Source organism: Cyanistes caeruleus, chromosome 27 (assembly GCF_971803275.1).
Source record: "Cyanistes caeruleus chromosome 27, bCyaCae1.hap1.1, whole genome shotgun sequence".
Taxonomy (NCBI): domain Eukaryota; kingdom Metazoa; phylum Chordata; class Aves; order Passeriformes; family Paridae; genus Cyanistes; species Cyanistes caeruleus.
Genome location: NC_141727.1, coordinates 2,798,961 through 2,810,912, shown reverse-complemented (window position 1 = coordinate 2,810,912; position 11,952 = coordinate 2,798,961). Strand labels below are relative to the sequence as shown.

General features: G+C 66.6%; 2 protein-coding genes across 3 annotated transcripts; both read right to left on the bottom strand.

The window, feature by feature from the left end:
* Positions 1-68: 68 nt before the first annotated feature.
* Positions 69-7,129, bottom strand: PLEKHH3 (pleckstrin homology, MyTH4 and FERM domain containing H3). Of its 2 annotated transcripts, none has more exons than XM_086864705.1 (13): positions 6,883-7,129; positions 4,904-4,959; positions 4,159-4,247; positions 3,850-4,044; positions 3,515-3,672; positions 3,233-3,356; positions 2,738-3,035; positions 2,433-2,640; positions 2,075-2,202; positions 1,830-1,950; positions 1,256-1,705; positions 988-1,179; positions 69-909 (listed from the first exon to the last, which is right to left on the bottom strand). In XM_086864705.1, the coding sequence occupies exons 1-13, from the start codon at positions 7,033-7,035 to the stop codon at positions 727-729; spliced, it is 2,355 nt and encodes a 784-aa protein (XP_086720831.1). In that variant the 5' UTR covers positions 7,036-7,129; the 3' UTR covers positions 69-726. The 2 variants fall into 2 exon arrangements, with proteins under 2 accessions (XP_086720831.1, XP_086720830.1); XM_086864704.1 differs by having other exon boundaries at positions 2,066-2,202; positions 6,883-7,128.
* Positions 7,130-8,802: 1,673 nt separating this feature from the next.
* CCR10 (C-C motif chemokine receptor 10) lies at positions 8,803-11,326 on the bottom strand. The gene is made up of 2 exons (XM_086864703.1): positions 11,229-11,326; positions 8,803-10,270 (listed from the first exon to the last, which is right to left on the bottom strand). The coding sequence occupies exons 1-2, from the start codon at positions 11,238-11,240 to the stop codon at positions 9,188-9,190; spliced, it is 1,095 nt and encodes a 364-aa protein (XP_086720829.1). The 5' UTR covers positions 11,241-11,326; the 3' UTR covers positions 8,803-9,187.
* Between the last annotated feature and the right edge of the window lie 626 nt (positions 11,327-11,952).

Below are 11,952 nucleotides of genomic sequence, written 5' to 3'. Positions count from 1 at the left end.
CTGCCCCAGGGATCCGACTGTCCCAGCCTCCCGCTGTCAGCCCACGCTCCAGGACAGCAGGCCCAGCCTTTCCTTTGTGCATTTATTTAGAAAAACAACCAACCAACCCCCCCCATCCCAAGACAGAACCAACAAACTCTACAGAGGCAATACTGAGGGGCTGAGCCCCAGCCGTACCAGCTGCCACTCCACCAGCCACCCCTGTGACATAAACCTGGCCACAGGGACACCTCAGAGCCCAGCCACTCGTGCAGGAGGAGCCCGCGGGTCCCCGGGGCAGCTTGGCCAAAAGCCGCCCGCAGCTTTCCCGAAGGGGTGGGTCCAGAGGACGGACAGACAGATGATGGCACAGCACTACTGCCTGGTACCCTCTGCTCTGGGCAAAGCCCCCGGGGCACGAGCAGAGTGGCCAGGCAACACAAGTGCTGCAGGCAAAGGCACCAGGGTATAGGGGACGGGGACAGGCCTGGGGGCAGTGAAGGGAACCGCAGCGGGGCGGCCCCGCTGCCCACCAGGGAAAGTGCTGGGAGACATGGGGCACGCAGGCGTCTCAAAATAAATTAAGGAATAGCCAGAAAGGCAATGGCAGTGGGGGGAGCACCACCCCCTGGCCCCCTGCTCTCTGGAGCAGCTGGGGGCCAGCACAGACCTGCCACTCGCTGCCAGGCTTGGCTGCCCTCCCACGCCGGCCATTGGAGCACCTGCGTGGCCACATCAGCTGCTGGGCTAGCTGTGGGAGGAACCCACTGGGGGCTGGTGCTGCCAGGGCCCGGCTGCAGGGCAGAGCCCCTGGGGCAGCACAGTGGGCTCCGAGGTGGGGCGACCGGTGGGAGGCTCCTGGGGCCGGGGCAGCCGCTGGGCACCCGCAGAGGCGAGGTACGTGTTGAGGAGCTGGGCGATCTCATCCACCTGCAGGTAGAGGGGGCACGGGGTCAGTCTGGGGCAGCCTTGGTGAGAGGGGAGGATGGAGGGATGGCAGCCCCTTACCTGGGAGGTCTCAAAGAGCAGGTCTCGATCCTCCACGGAGAGGCGGAAGGTGCTGCTGTCAAAGGCACCGAAGGAGGAGATGCGGCCATAGCAGAAGCTGTCCAAGGGCTCGGGCTCTCCCGGCTTGTAGAGCGAGACGGCCTTGGCCCCGATGCCCAGCCACAGGCGCTGGGGCCCAGAGCCCACTGGGCTCTGCAGGGAGAGAGAGGGGTGTCAGGGTTGCCCACTGCCAAGGCTGCCCCTGTACCACACCCAGCCGGGGCCTCACCACGTGCAGGTCGACATCGAAGAGTGTGGAGCCAAAGCCAGGCCACTCCCGCACCAAGGCCATGTAGGCAGCCATGGCCTCGGGCCGGCCCATGCCCTGCAGCAGCTTCCACTTCTCCACAATGGCAGCCATGGTGCTGGCCCCCTCCTCACGCAGACGGCCCCGCAGGCGCTGGTCCCGCTCCGCCCGTTGCTTGGCCAGCGCTTGACCCCAGAGCCCGCCGGCCAGCAGCCCCGCGCGCAGCCGGGCCCCCCGGCACTTGGTGGGGGGCCGGTGGGGCGGGGGCGGCAAGCGGGCATGCAGCACGTGGGGTGGGAAGAGCTCCTCCAGGCGCGGGAAGGGCGCGTGGGTGGAGAAGTCGCTGTTGAGACTCTGCAGGCGCAGGGCCGCCAGTGTCTGCAGCGTCTCCTCGGATGTGGGCACGTAGCCCCGCAGCACCATCTCGTGCGCCTGCGAGAGAGCGGGGTGAGCTGGCACCGCCACCACGGCATGGCATGGCATGGCATGGCATGGCATGGCATGGCATGGCATGGCATGGCATGGCATGGCACAGCCACCCCAGCGTGCCACTCACCTGCTCAAAGAGGAGGGCAAACTCCAGGCTGTCCCGTGGGACATTGTCCGTGTCCAGGAAACCGTAGTGCTTGAAGCAGAGCCGGCACGGTGGGTCCTGCTCCCGGTCCTCTCCAGCCAGGCTGCAGCGACAGGATTGGCTCCATCAGCTTGTAGACGTGCCCCATATGGTGTGTCCCCTCCCACCCGTGGCCCCCCAGCCCCTCTCCTCCACAGGCAGCAGAACATGACATTTACTTTTCAAACCTGGTGAGGACATCAGCCAGCAGTGTGGCACTGCCCACTGGCTGCTCCCGTCGCCGGGACTGCTCGTAGAGCGCAAAGAGGTTGGGGCTCTGGGACAGCCCCAGGCGTGACACAAGTTCCTGGGCCACCTGGGCGAGACAAAGGCAACCGATGGTGACCACGTGTTCCTGGCCACGGCACTCAGGGCTGCAAAGGGACACAGACAGGTCATGGTGGGCAAAGGCAGACAGCCCCTGGCCCCTCTCCACCATGGCTCAGCTGGGAGAGACCCTGCTCATCTGCTGTGGTACACTGCCCACCCAACCCTGTGCACTGAAATATCCCCAGCCCCCTGCCTGGCACAGCCATAACCCCTCACCTCCTCAGCCGTGGTGTGGGAACTGATGGCCACGCTGCAGGAGGGCGCCCCAGGGCAGTGCACTGTGCAGATCATCTCTTGCCGCTGCATCAGCACCAGGATCTCCTCCAGAGAGGGCACGCACTCCCTCCCCTTCGTCTTTCCCAACGCCTCCCGGATGAAACAGGAGTACTTGGCCATCTCCGAGGCAGGGAAACGGATCTCTGTCCTGCAAGAAATGCCAGGAGGATCAGGGTGGCACTGATCTGAGGGGTGCCCAGCACCTGGCGAGCTCCCTGGTGACAGCTGGCACCCCTGGCACTCACCTGTCCAGGTGGAAGCGCAGGAAGCGCAGGACAGGCGGGGAGGGCAGGAAGGTGCAGCTCATGCAGGTGAGGAGCTGCCAGTAGTGCAGGTCGCCCTGCCCGCCCGGCGCCGGCGGCTCCGTTGTCTGCTTCACCAGCTGGCAGTAGATCTCATCCACCAGCGGCGGCAGGTCCAGGCAGGTCTGCAGGACACCCTGCATCAGCGGCACTGGGTCCCGCTCTGACTCCAGCTGCTGCAGCGAGTTGAAGAGCTTCACAGCCTCGTCGCGCAGCGTGGTGTAGCTGCGGGGGCCAGGGGCTGCGGGATGGGATGAGGGTTAACAGCCCCATGGTCATCCCCAGCACCCCGGCCAGCAGCTGGGCACTGTCCTCACACCCAGGGCCAGCCAGGCCCCAGCCCAGTGCCCACCCACCCCGCACAGTGTCCAGCCCAGCCGTCATTGCTGCCAGCCTAGAGCGTAGGACCCAACTCTGTGCCCCCCAGCTGCCCCTCACCACTTTGGTCCAGGCTGCCATAGGGGAAGGGCAGCAGGGGAGCGTAGAGGGGGCCACTGGTGTAGCGCAGGATGGGGTTGCAGCGATAGATCTGCTCCAGAACCTCGGGGCTGTCTCTGTGCTCCTGGGGGGGCAAAGCAATAGCAGCAGCTGCAGAGGGGTCACCTGGCCCAATGCCTGGCACAGACCCCCACCACCACCCTGGGGCACACAAAGCCCCAAACATCCATCCCAGCGTTGCCTACAGCTGTGGGCACGGGCAGCCTGGCGCCATGGGCTGACCTCCACATCACGCATGAGCAGCTGGGTGGGCGTCTGGACAGGCGCTTTGCTGTCAATGACCTTCTGCACGGCACACACCCAGCGCACGGCCTCGTTGAGGTGCTCCGTGTACAGGCGGTAGCAATGCTTCCTGCCAAACACCGTCACGCTCCAGTAGCCTGCAAGGGACAGACCCACTCACTCACTCACACCAAGCCACAGCCAGGCTGGCTCAGTGCCCCAGGGCTCAGCACAGCTCCTCCTCTGGGCAAAAGAAGCCCTCAGGGCTGGGGGGGTAACACAGGGCACGAGGGGCTGGGAAGACACAGCCCGGCCAAGGGGCATGGGCACCTCACCTGTCTCCTTGTAGAGCTGCTTGTCTGGCCAGAGCACAGAGCAGAGGCTGGTGAGCACCAGGGAGCCCAGCCGCCTGGCCCCCTTCTCGTTGCTGCTGTAGTAGTCCAGGGAATCAGGGGTCAGCACGAACCAGTACTTCCGAGGACGGATCCAGGGGGTCTTCATGCAGCCCCGCATCTCCCGCTGCAGCCAGCCTGGGAAAGGGAACCCTCAGCCCTCACTGACGTCAACCCCACCGGCTTCTCAGCACAGGGAAGGGTCTGCACAGGTCCGACCATCACTCTGGGGCAGCTGGGGCACAATCCCACCTTTAACAAGAGCATCAGGGTCATCCTCCACTGGCCCTGGGCCTTTCTCCACGATGAGGCTGCGCATCTCCTCTGCAACAAGCAGGGACCTGAGGACAACATGGGGCTGAGCTCAGGTACCCGTAGGGGTCTCCCACAGCCCCTGAGCAGGGAGCTGGCCTGGGGGCTGGGATGAGCTGGGTCTCAAGGGGCTCTGGGCACCCCACAGCCCTGTGGTGGGAACACGGCAGAGTCATTGGGTGCAAATGACCCCGGCTAAAAATAAGCTGTTTGCAGTCTTGGCCCTGCCAAGGAATTCGGAAAATGAACAACCAGGAAGGAATGTTGGCAGCAGTGTCAGTACTGCGAGTACAGGGAGCGAGCAGGACCCTGTGCCCCGGCTGCCCGTCTTCCTCAGCACCGACCACCCCAGGGCACAGCCTCTGCTGATGGGCACAGCCTGGCAGAGCCCCCTGGCACAGAAGAGTCATGCACAGCCCCATCAGCTAAGCCTGTGGCAGTTAAGCTATCTGGCACAGCAGGGGGATGGAGACATGCCTGAGGATGCGCCAGGGATGGGGACAAGCACGGCAGTCCCGGCTCTGCCACTCCCTGCTCTACCTGACAGGGCAGCACAGCCTGGTGCTAGCTCTGTGGGCAGGATGGTTCAGCACATGCCAGCACCAGGACAACCTCCCACAACATGCCAGTCCCTCAGCTCCTGCAGCACCACACAAGGGACACAGTGCAGCAGGGGATCACTCACCGCTCCGAGCCACTGCTGCTACGGGTCGGCTGGCTCAGGCTCACCTCCAGGGATCCCTGGGGAGGAAGGAGACATCTCAGCCCCATGGTCATTACCTGGAACCCCTGGCCATCTTCCACCATGACTGTACGCCTCCTTATCAACCCAGCTCTGGGCCCAGAGAGACGGGCTCACACCCTGCTGCCCTGGGCCAGAGGAGCCCTGGCACCCACAAGGCCATGGCAAGAAGCAGGGCTGCAGCTGGGACAGCCCGGGTGCGGGGGCAGCCGGCGGGCGCGCTGGCCGTGTGTCCTCAGCTGACCCGGCTGGCTGAATACCGTGCAGAATTGCACAAGGTCAGTGCTGAGTAATACGCTTACGGCACAAAGTCCCATTGTAATGGGGCCGCTGACTTCCTGCCCGCGGCGGTGGGACGCAGCACTGGGAAGTCCCTGGCCCTGCAGCAGGACAGGGTCAGTTCCTCCTCACGCAGCACAACTTGACATGGACAGTGCCACGCACGTGACAGCCCTGGCACACACGCTGGGACACGAGGCAGAGCCCAGGCACAGGCAGGCACCGGGACGGGCAGGGTGCCCAGCAGAGACGGGTGCGGGGACATGGATGCACCAGCAATGCTGTCCTGGGAGATGCACGGGAGCTCCTGCCAGCTGCAGCACAACAGCTAGAGGCACGACAGGCCAGAGCACGCAACACCGAGGAAAAGAGACAGACGCTAAAAATAGTGACAGGGAGGGGGGAGCCGCCGCAGGTACGGTCGTGCTGTGGGGCAGGGCCAGACACCACTGACCTGTGGCATTAAGGGCACCTGTCACAGAATGATGGCAGCCGTGCACAGCGCCAGCACCTCCAGACACTGTCCCAGTGCCGAGGCTGGGGAGGGCCTCACGCACTCCTCAGGGCTGCAGGCACCGAGGCAGTGCCTGGTTCCTCGCGGGCAGTCCAGAGGAGGCAGCAGTGGCAGCCGGCTCCTTCTCAGGGATATAAATAAACAGGAGAGAAGCTGCGGAGGCAGGGCCAGGGTAGCGGCTCCCACGCTCCCACGAAGGGGCGGTCGACACTGTGGCTTTGCAAGGACCCCCTGGCCACAGCAAAGGGCTCTCGGGGGAGCTGGCGTCACCAGTCGCCCACGCCAGCCCGGAGCCAGTGCGGCTCTTGGGATGTGGGAAGCCCAAAGACGGTTCCTGACATAGTTGTGCCCTTGGCACTGCCACCAGTTCCCAGAGGGCCCAGCTGCAGCCCTGTCACTGCCCCCACTGTCCCACGGTGCTGGCACGACTGGGAAAGGGGACCTGCTGCTATGGGACCGACAGCGTAGGGCTTCCCCCAGCCCTGCACAGCCAGGACGGTGCTGCAGCCCCTTCAGCGGGCAGCAGAGACGGGCCACAGCAAGCGGAACCAGGCGGACACCATGCTCTGCACCCCTCGAGTCCGGGCTGGGACTCGGCCCCACGGCCCTTGGTGCAGGAGACGGCCGGGACAGACGGGAGCCCCCGGGAGCCGGGGCTGCCCCCGCACCCCGCGCTATCAGCCGCCGCACACGCAGCCCGGACGGAGGAAGCACCGGTTTCCGCCGCTCCGTTTCCCTCCAGAGAGGAAGCAGCCGGAGAGGGGAGATCCAGGCCCGCTCTCCGCGCCCGGCACGTGCTCCCGGGACAGCCCCGGCCCGCTCCGGCGGGGCACTGCGGGGCACCGGGCCGCCGCGGGTCTGGCACGGGTCTGGCACGGGAGCCCCCCGTCCTGAGGAGCGGACAGCGAGGCCGAAGCGGGCAGGAGCACCGGCCGGCACCCGGCCGGCAGCGGCTCCCGTGACGGGCGGCCCTGCCCCGCGGGCCCGGGACCACCGCGCCCGCCCGGAGCCTTCCCCGGGCTGCGGCACCGCACCCGCCGGAACGACCCACCCCGCACCCAGCGGGACCACCCCGGCGGCTCGGCTGTGCTCGTCCCTCTGGCCGTCCCAGAGCCGCTGCCGGCCCCACCTGGTCTCCCTGGGCGCGGAGCTCGAAGGACGCCTCCTCCTCCTCTTCGGCCTCGCCGTCCGCCTCCCGCTCCGCCTCGCCGTAGTCCCGCCGCAGCAGCGTGAAGCCCCGTCGACAGCACAGCAGCCACCACAGCCCGCCCGGGAACGGCATCGCCCCGCCGACACCGACGGGACGGCACCGGGACGCGACGGGACCGGCCCGCCGCCCGCCCGCCCCGCGCACCGGCCGCCGGCCCCGCCGCCGCCCCGGGCGGGCCGGGCCGCGCGTCACCGGGCGCCGCCAATCGCCGAGCGCGGCCCGGGGCGGAGCTGCTGCCCGGGGCCGCGGGGCCGCCGCTGCGTCAGCTGCGGGGCGGGGGCAGCGCGGGCCGGGCTGCCGTGGGGCCGGTGCTCCCGGAGCCACCGCCGGCGCGGTGCACCGGCTGCCCTCGGCTCCTGACGGGGCACCGTCACCGAGCACCGCCTGCAGCCGGTGTGGGCACCGGGCACGGGCCCCTGCCCTGCCCCGCGGCATCCGCATCAGGCGCTGCCCAGGCTCCTGCGTGCCGCAACACTGGCGCCCGTCCCAGCACGGCGACTCAGCCCGCTGCGGTGCCAAGGTTGTGCCGGCGGGCAGCACCGTGGGCTCTGTGCTTGGGCAGGAGGGCACCGTGGACAGGAGGGCACCGTGCCCAGGCAGGCTTGTCCTACAGGCCCTCGTAGCGCCTTTCCACAGAGGAACTGGTTAAAGGCGTTCATGGTGGGGTCACACCCAGTGCCACAACTGTGGCGCAGCTCAGCCCCAGGCTCTCCCCAGTGGCAGAGGGTCTACGGCACCTTCAAACCATGGGTGCCGTGGCAGCGTCCAGGCCCTGGCCCCATTCCCGAAGCCCCAGGAGTTAAGGCTCTGGCTTTGCCGCAGCTGTTGGGTCACCGCCGTCCCTGTGAGCTTGGGTGCTGGGATGCGCAGGCAGGAAGCTCCGGCTGCCAGCTCCCCTCCCACGCAGCCTGCTCTGGATTCTGCCTGGGGCTGAGCCCCTGGTGGTGGGGCCGGCTGTGCAGCCAGGGCAGTCACGGGCATCGAGCAGAGCCCACCAGCTATGGGGGCAGCGGAGGACTGGAGCAGGACCACCCGAGACCACAGGCTGGGAGGGCAGCAGGGGCAGCTGTGCTGTCTGGCCAAGAGCTGCCCGAATCTGGCTCTTGGTCCCACCGAGGGCTGTGGGGCACAGAGGAACATCAGCTCCCCTCTGAGGCTGCTGAGCCAGCAGTAACCTGTTTCTGGCCCAGCAGTAGGTGAAGCTTCTGGAATGGCTTCTTCCACTCGAGCCCTGGGCTAATCCCAAACTGAGCAGGGGGTGAGCAGGAAGAGCCTCCAGCCCCGGCAGGACCGGGAGGTGCTTCTCTGCATGCCCAGCTCTGCTGGGAGGCTCCATGAGCAGCTGCACCCCAGCTAACCCCAGTCCTGCTCCCGGCTCTGGCCTGGTGAGTGCGACACGGCCCGGCCCCGGCACCATGTGCCAGCCCGTGCGACATGTGTCGCTCGCCGTGTCCTAGCCCGTGGTCATGTGTTGGTCGCCACGTGTCCGGGCCGGGCCAGCCCCAGCGCAGCGCCCAGGTGCTGGAGAGCCCCCGGGCCGAGATATGCCGTGGCAGAGGAGCTGGTGGGGGGAGTAAGGAGGGGAGACAAACGTCCCTCTGACCCCGCCCTGGGGTGCAGGACCCAAGGACGGTTTATCCGGGGGGGACTGTGCTGTCCCCTGTCCGGGGGCTCCCTGTCCCTGCAGCGGCGGGGACGAGCAGAGGGCGGCCAGGAAACGCGAGCTTCTGCTGCCTCCTGCAGGCACCGCCCGCCAGTGCCGGTGGCCAAGGAACAGCCCCCGGCCCCACAAAACCCACCCAGGACAGCGTCGGCCCCCACGGAGACTGCGCTCTCCCACCGGGACTCGTTCGGGGTTTATTGTGAGAGTGGGAACCAGCCGCCTGCCTGGCCCCAGTGTTGCACCCACCGACCCGGCTCACCGGCACCGCCCGGACCCCCAGAGCATGTGAAATATCGCATGGCCCGCGACACCCGCGACATTGCGGGGTGGCCCCGAAACACGCGCGACATTGCGGAGACCGCAGCCCGGCGTGTCGCCGGGCAGTGAAGGCACTGGCAGGGCATGCAGGCGCTGCGGGGCTGTTCTTCCCTCTGCCCAGGCGTGTGCGGGTGCCGTCCGGATTGTCCGGTGCTGCCCGTGCCCAGCTGCTCTCCGGGGCAGGTCCGTGCAGGACGGGGCTGTCCCCGGGCAGTCGCGGAGGGACCGAACCCCGCTGTGCTCCTACAGCACGTCCAGGCAGCTGGAGAGCGATGTCCGCCGCCGGGGACTGGGGCAGCCGGAGCAGGGCGGGTCGAGGGACCCCACACAGCCGGCGTCGCTGGCGAGCAGCCACAGCTCCCGGCGGAAGCGCTGGCCGAGGAAGGCGTAGAGCAGGGGGTTGAGGCAGCAGCGCAGGTACGCCAGCCCGCCGGTGACCAGCAGCGCCAGGTCCTTGCGGCGGCTCTGGGCGCAGCTCATCTCCCAGCTGGCCAGCAGCTCGGCCGCGTCCAGCAGCACCATCAGGCTGTGGGGCAGCTGCAGGGCCACGAACACCAGCACGAGGGCCAGCAGCACCCGCAGGGCCCGGTGGGGCTGGGCACCGCGGGCCGCCAGCAGTGTCCGTGCCACGGCTGCGTAGCAGCTCGCCATCACCAGGAAGGGCACCAGGAAGCCAAGCACCACCTGCACCAGGTTGGTGGCTCCCCGGGCTGCCCGTGAGACCCCACGGGGGAAGACGACACGACAGAGCCGGAGATCCTGGTGCTGCTGTGCCTGGCTGTAGATGAACTGGGGCAGGGCTAGCAGCAGGGCCAGCAGCCACGCCAGCCCTGCCGTCAGCCAGCCGTGGCGGCGAGCTCGTGGGCGCAGGCGGCAGGCAGCCGGCACCCGCACAATGGCCACGTAGCGATCCACGCTGATGCAGGTGAGGAAGAAGAAGCCGCTGTAGAAGTTGAGGGCGTAGAGACCCTGCAGCGCCTTGCAGGCGGCTGTGCCTGGGGACCAGCCCTGCAGCGTGTCGGTGCTGGCGAAGGGCAGCGTCAGGAGCAGCAGGAGGTCAGACAGAGCGAGGTGCAGGAGGCAGACATCGGTGACACTGTGTACCTGGCGGTAGCGGGTGTGTGTGAGCAGCACCAGCCCGTTCCCCACTGTGCCCAGCAGTGAGAGCAGCACGTACACGGCAGGCTGGAAGGCGCGGGCGAAGCCCTGTACTGCCTGCTTCTCACAGAGCTCAGGCAACATGCCGGACTCGCCCGAGTACCCCTCCTCCCAGGGGTAGAAGTCGGTGGTGGCCATCAGCTCTGTTGAGACGGGGCTGGAAGTTACCTGTGCACAGGGAGGCTGAGTGAGGGGGGCTCGGCAGTCGTGGCCCGGCCACGAGGTGCAGAACCACACCCAAGGCAGCCCTTCTCCACCCAGCCTCACCACCGGGAGCCCGGGTGTGCCGCAGCCCCCGGTCCCTGGCCCCACGCGCGGAGTTTGTTTCCGTCTCACACCCCACAGCAGCGTGCTCAGTCATTGCAAGAGTGACCACGCTTCCCCAGCAGCTGTCTGCAATGCAGAGCTGGCGGAGGGACATGACCCCAGCCGTGGCATCCCGAGCACAGCACTGTCCCATGAACTAACCCTGCACGTGGGGAACCGCTCTGGGGTCCAGCACCCAGCCTATGGCCCTAGATGCCCTGGGCTATTGAGTCTTGGGGATCCACACCAGCATCCCCAGGTGCCCAAAGCCCCCATGCACCACCCTGGAGACCCCAGTGTGGGCACAGCCTTGCACTGCCTGGTCCTGCTCCCAGATAGGGAGCTCCTGCCTCACACAGGTTGCAGGCAGCTGAGCACAGTGCTCCCACCTCCCAGCTGCTCAGCCCTGCTCTGGGGCAGCAGGACAGTGCTGCAGCCTGGCACTGATATCTCCACTGGGACCCCACTTACCTGGAGATCAGGATCTGACACTCTGACTCACAGTAACCTCACAACAGCAATTTCACTCTGGCCCCTGTCAGCGAGCCCAGGCAGCTGGGCTTCAGCTTCAGCCCCTCAATTGCTCTGAGGCCACAGGTGGGATCAGAAGCCAGTGCCAGGGCAGGCTGATTCTCCAGCAGCTCCTCTAGCCCCAGGGGCCTGGAGCACCAGGCACTGCCCTGATTCCCCAGGGATTTGCCTTTCAGTCTAAACCCACAGGGCTCACAAGAAAACTACCTTAAAAAAACTAAGGAAAGCCAGTGATGGGGGGAATTCTGCCTGGCTCCCAAGCAAGCCCCTCACCCTGCTGCCCCCTCACCTGCTCCGTCATTGCACAGCAGAGCCTTTCCCCTGGCCGGTGGGTCTGAAGCTCTTGGTGTCTCAGCACTCTGTAACCTGTGGTTTGACCACGTGCTGCTCTCGATACCGAGAACGGAGCAGAACACAGGCCCAGCCCTGGGGAGGAAGGCAAGGTGGCAGGTGCGACCCCACTTTGGAGCCAGTCCTGAACCTTTAACTTGGTGCGTCTTTTACATCTGCATGCTCAGGACAGAAATAGCAGCTCTGCTCAGTCTCTGTCATGCAGGTGTGCAGGTCAAACCCAGGAGCACCCAGCCAGGGGAGCAGGGCCTGCCCAAGGGCATCCAGCACAAGCAGGAACCCCCAGCCCACTCCAGGGCTATTGTTGGCTCCTGCAGGACAGAGGGAATGGAGCCAATGAATGAAGTGGGTGGGGGCTGTTGTTGGCTGACGCTGAGCTGGGGACAGGCAGGATGATCCTCCAGCAGGATCGGCAGGGCCCTTCCTGGTCTAGGATCATTTTTTCCTGATGGTAAACACAGTGTTTCCAGAAGCTGGGGTGGCTGCTGATGCAGGGCATAGCACTCACCCAGGGGTCCCAACCTGGCGATGCATCCCTGCAGCACGGGGCATGCGTGTTGCTGGTTGTTGACAACAAAATTCCCAGTTCCTCATTAAAAAGATTAGTTCCTGTGGGGTAGAGGCCCCACTTTCCTCTCCCTGGGGGTGGAGAAAATTGATCC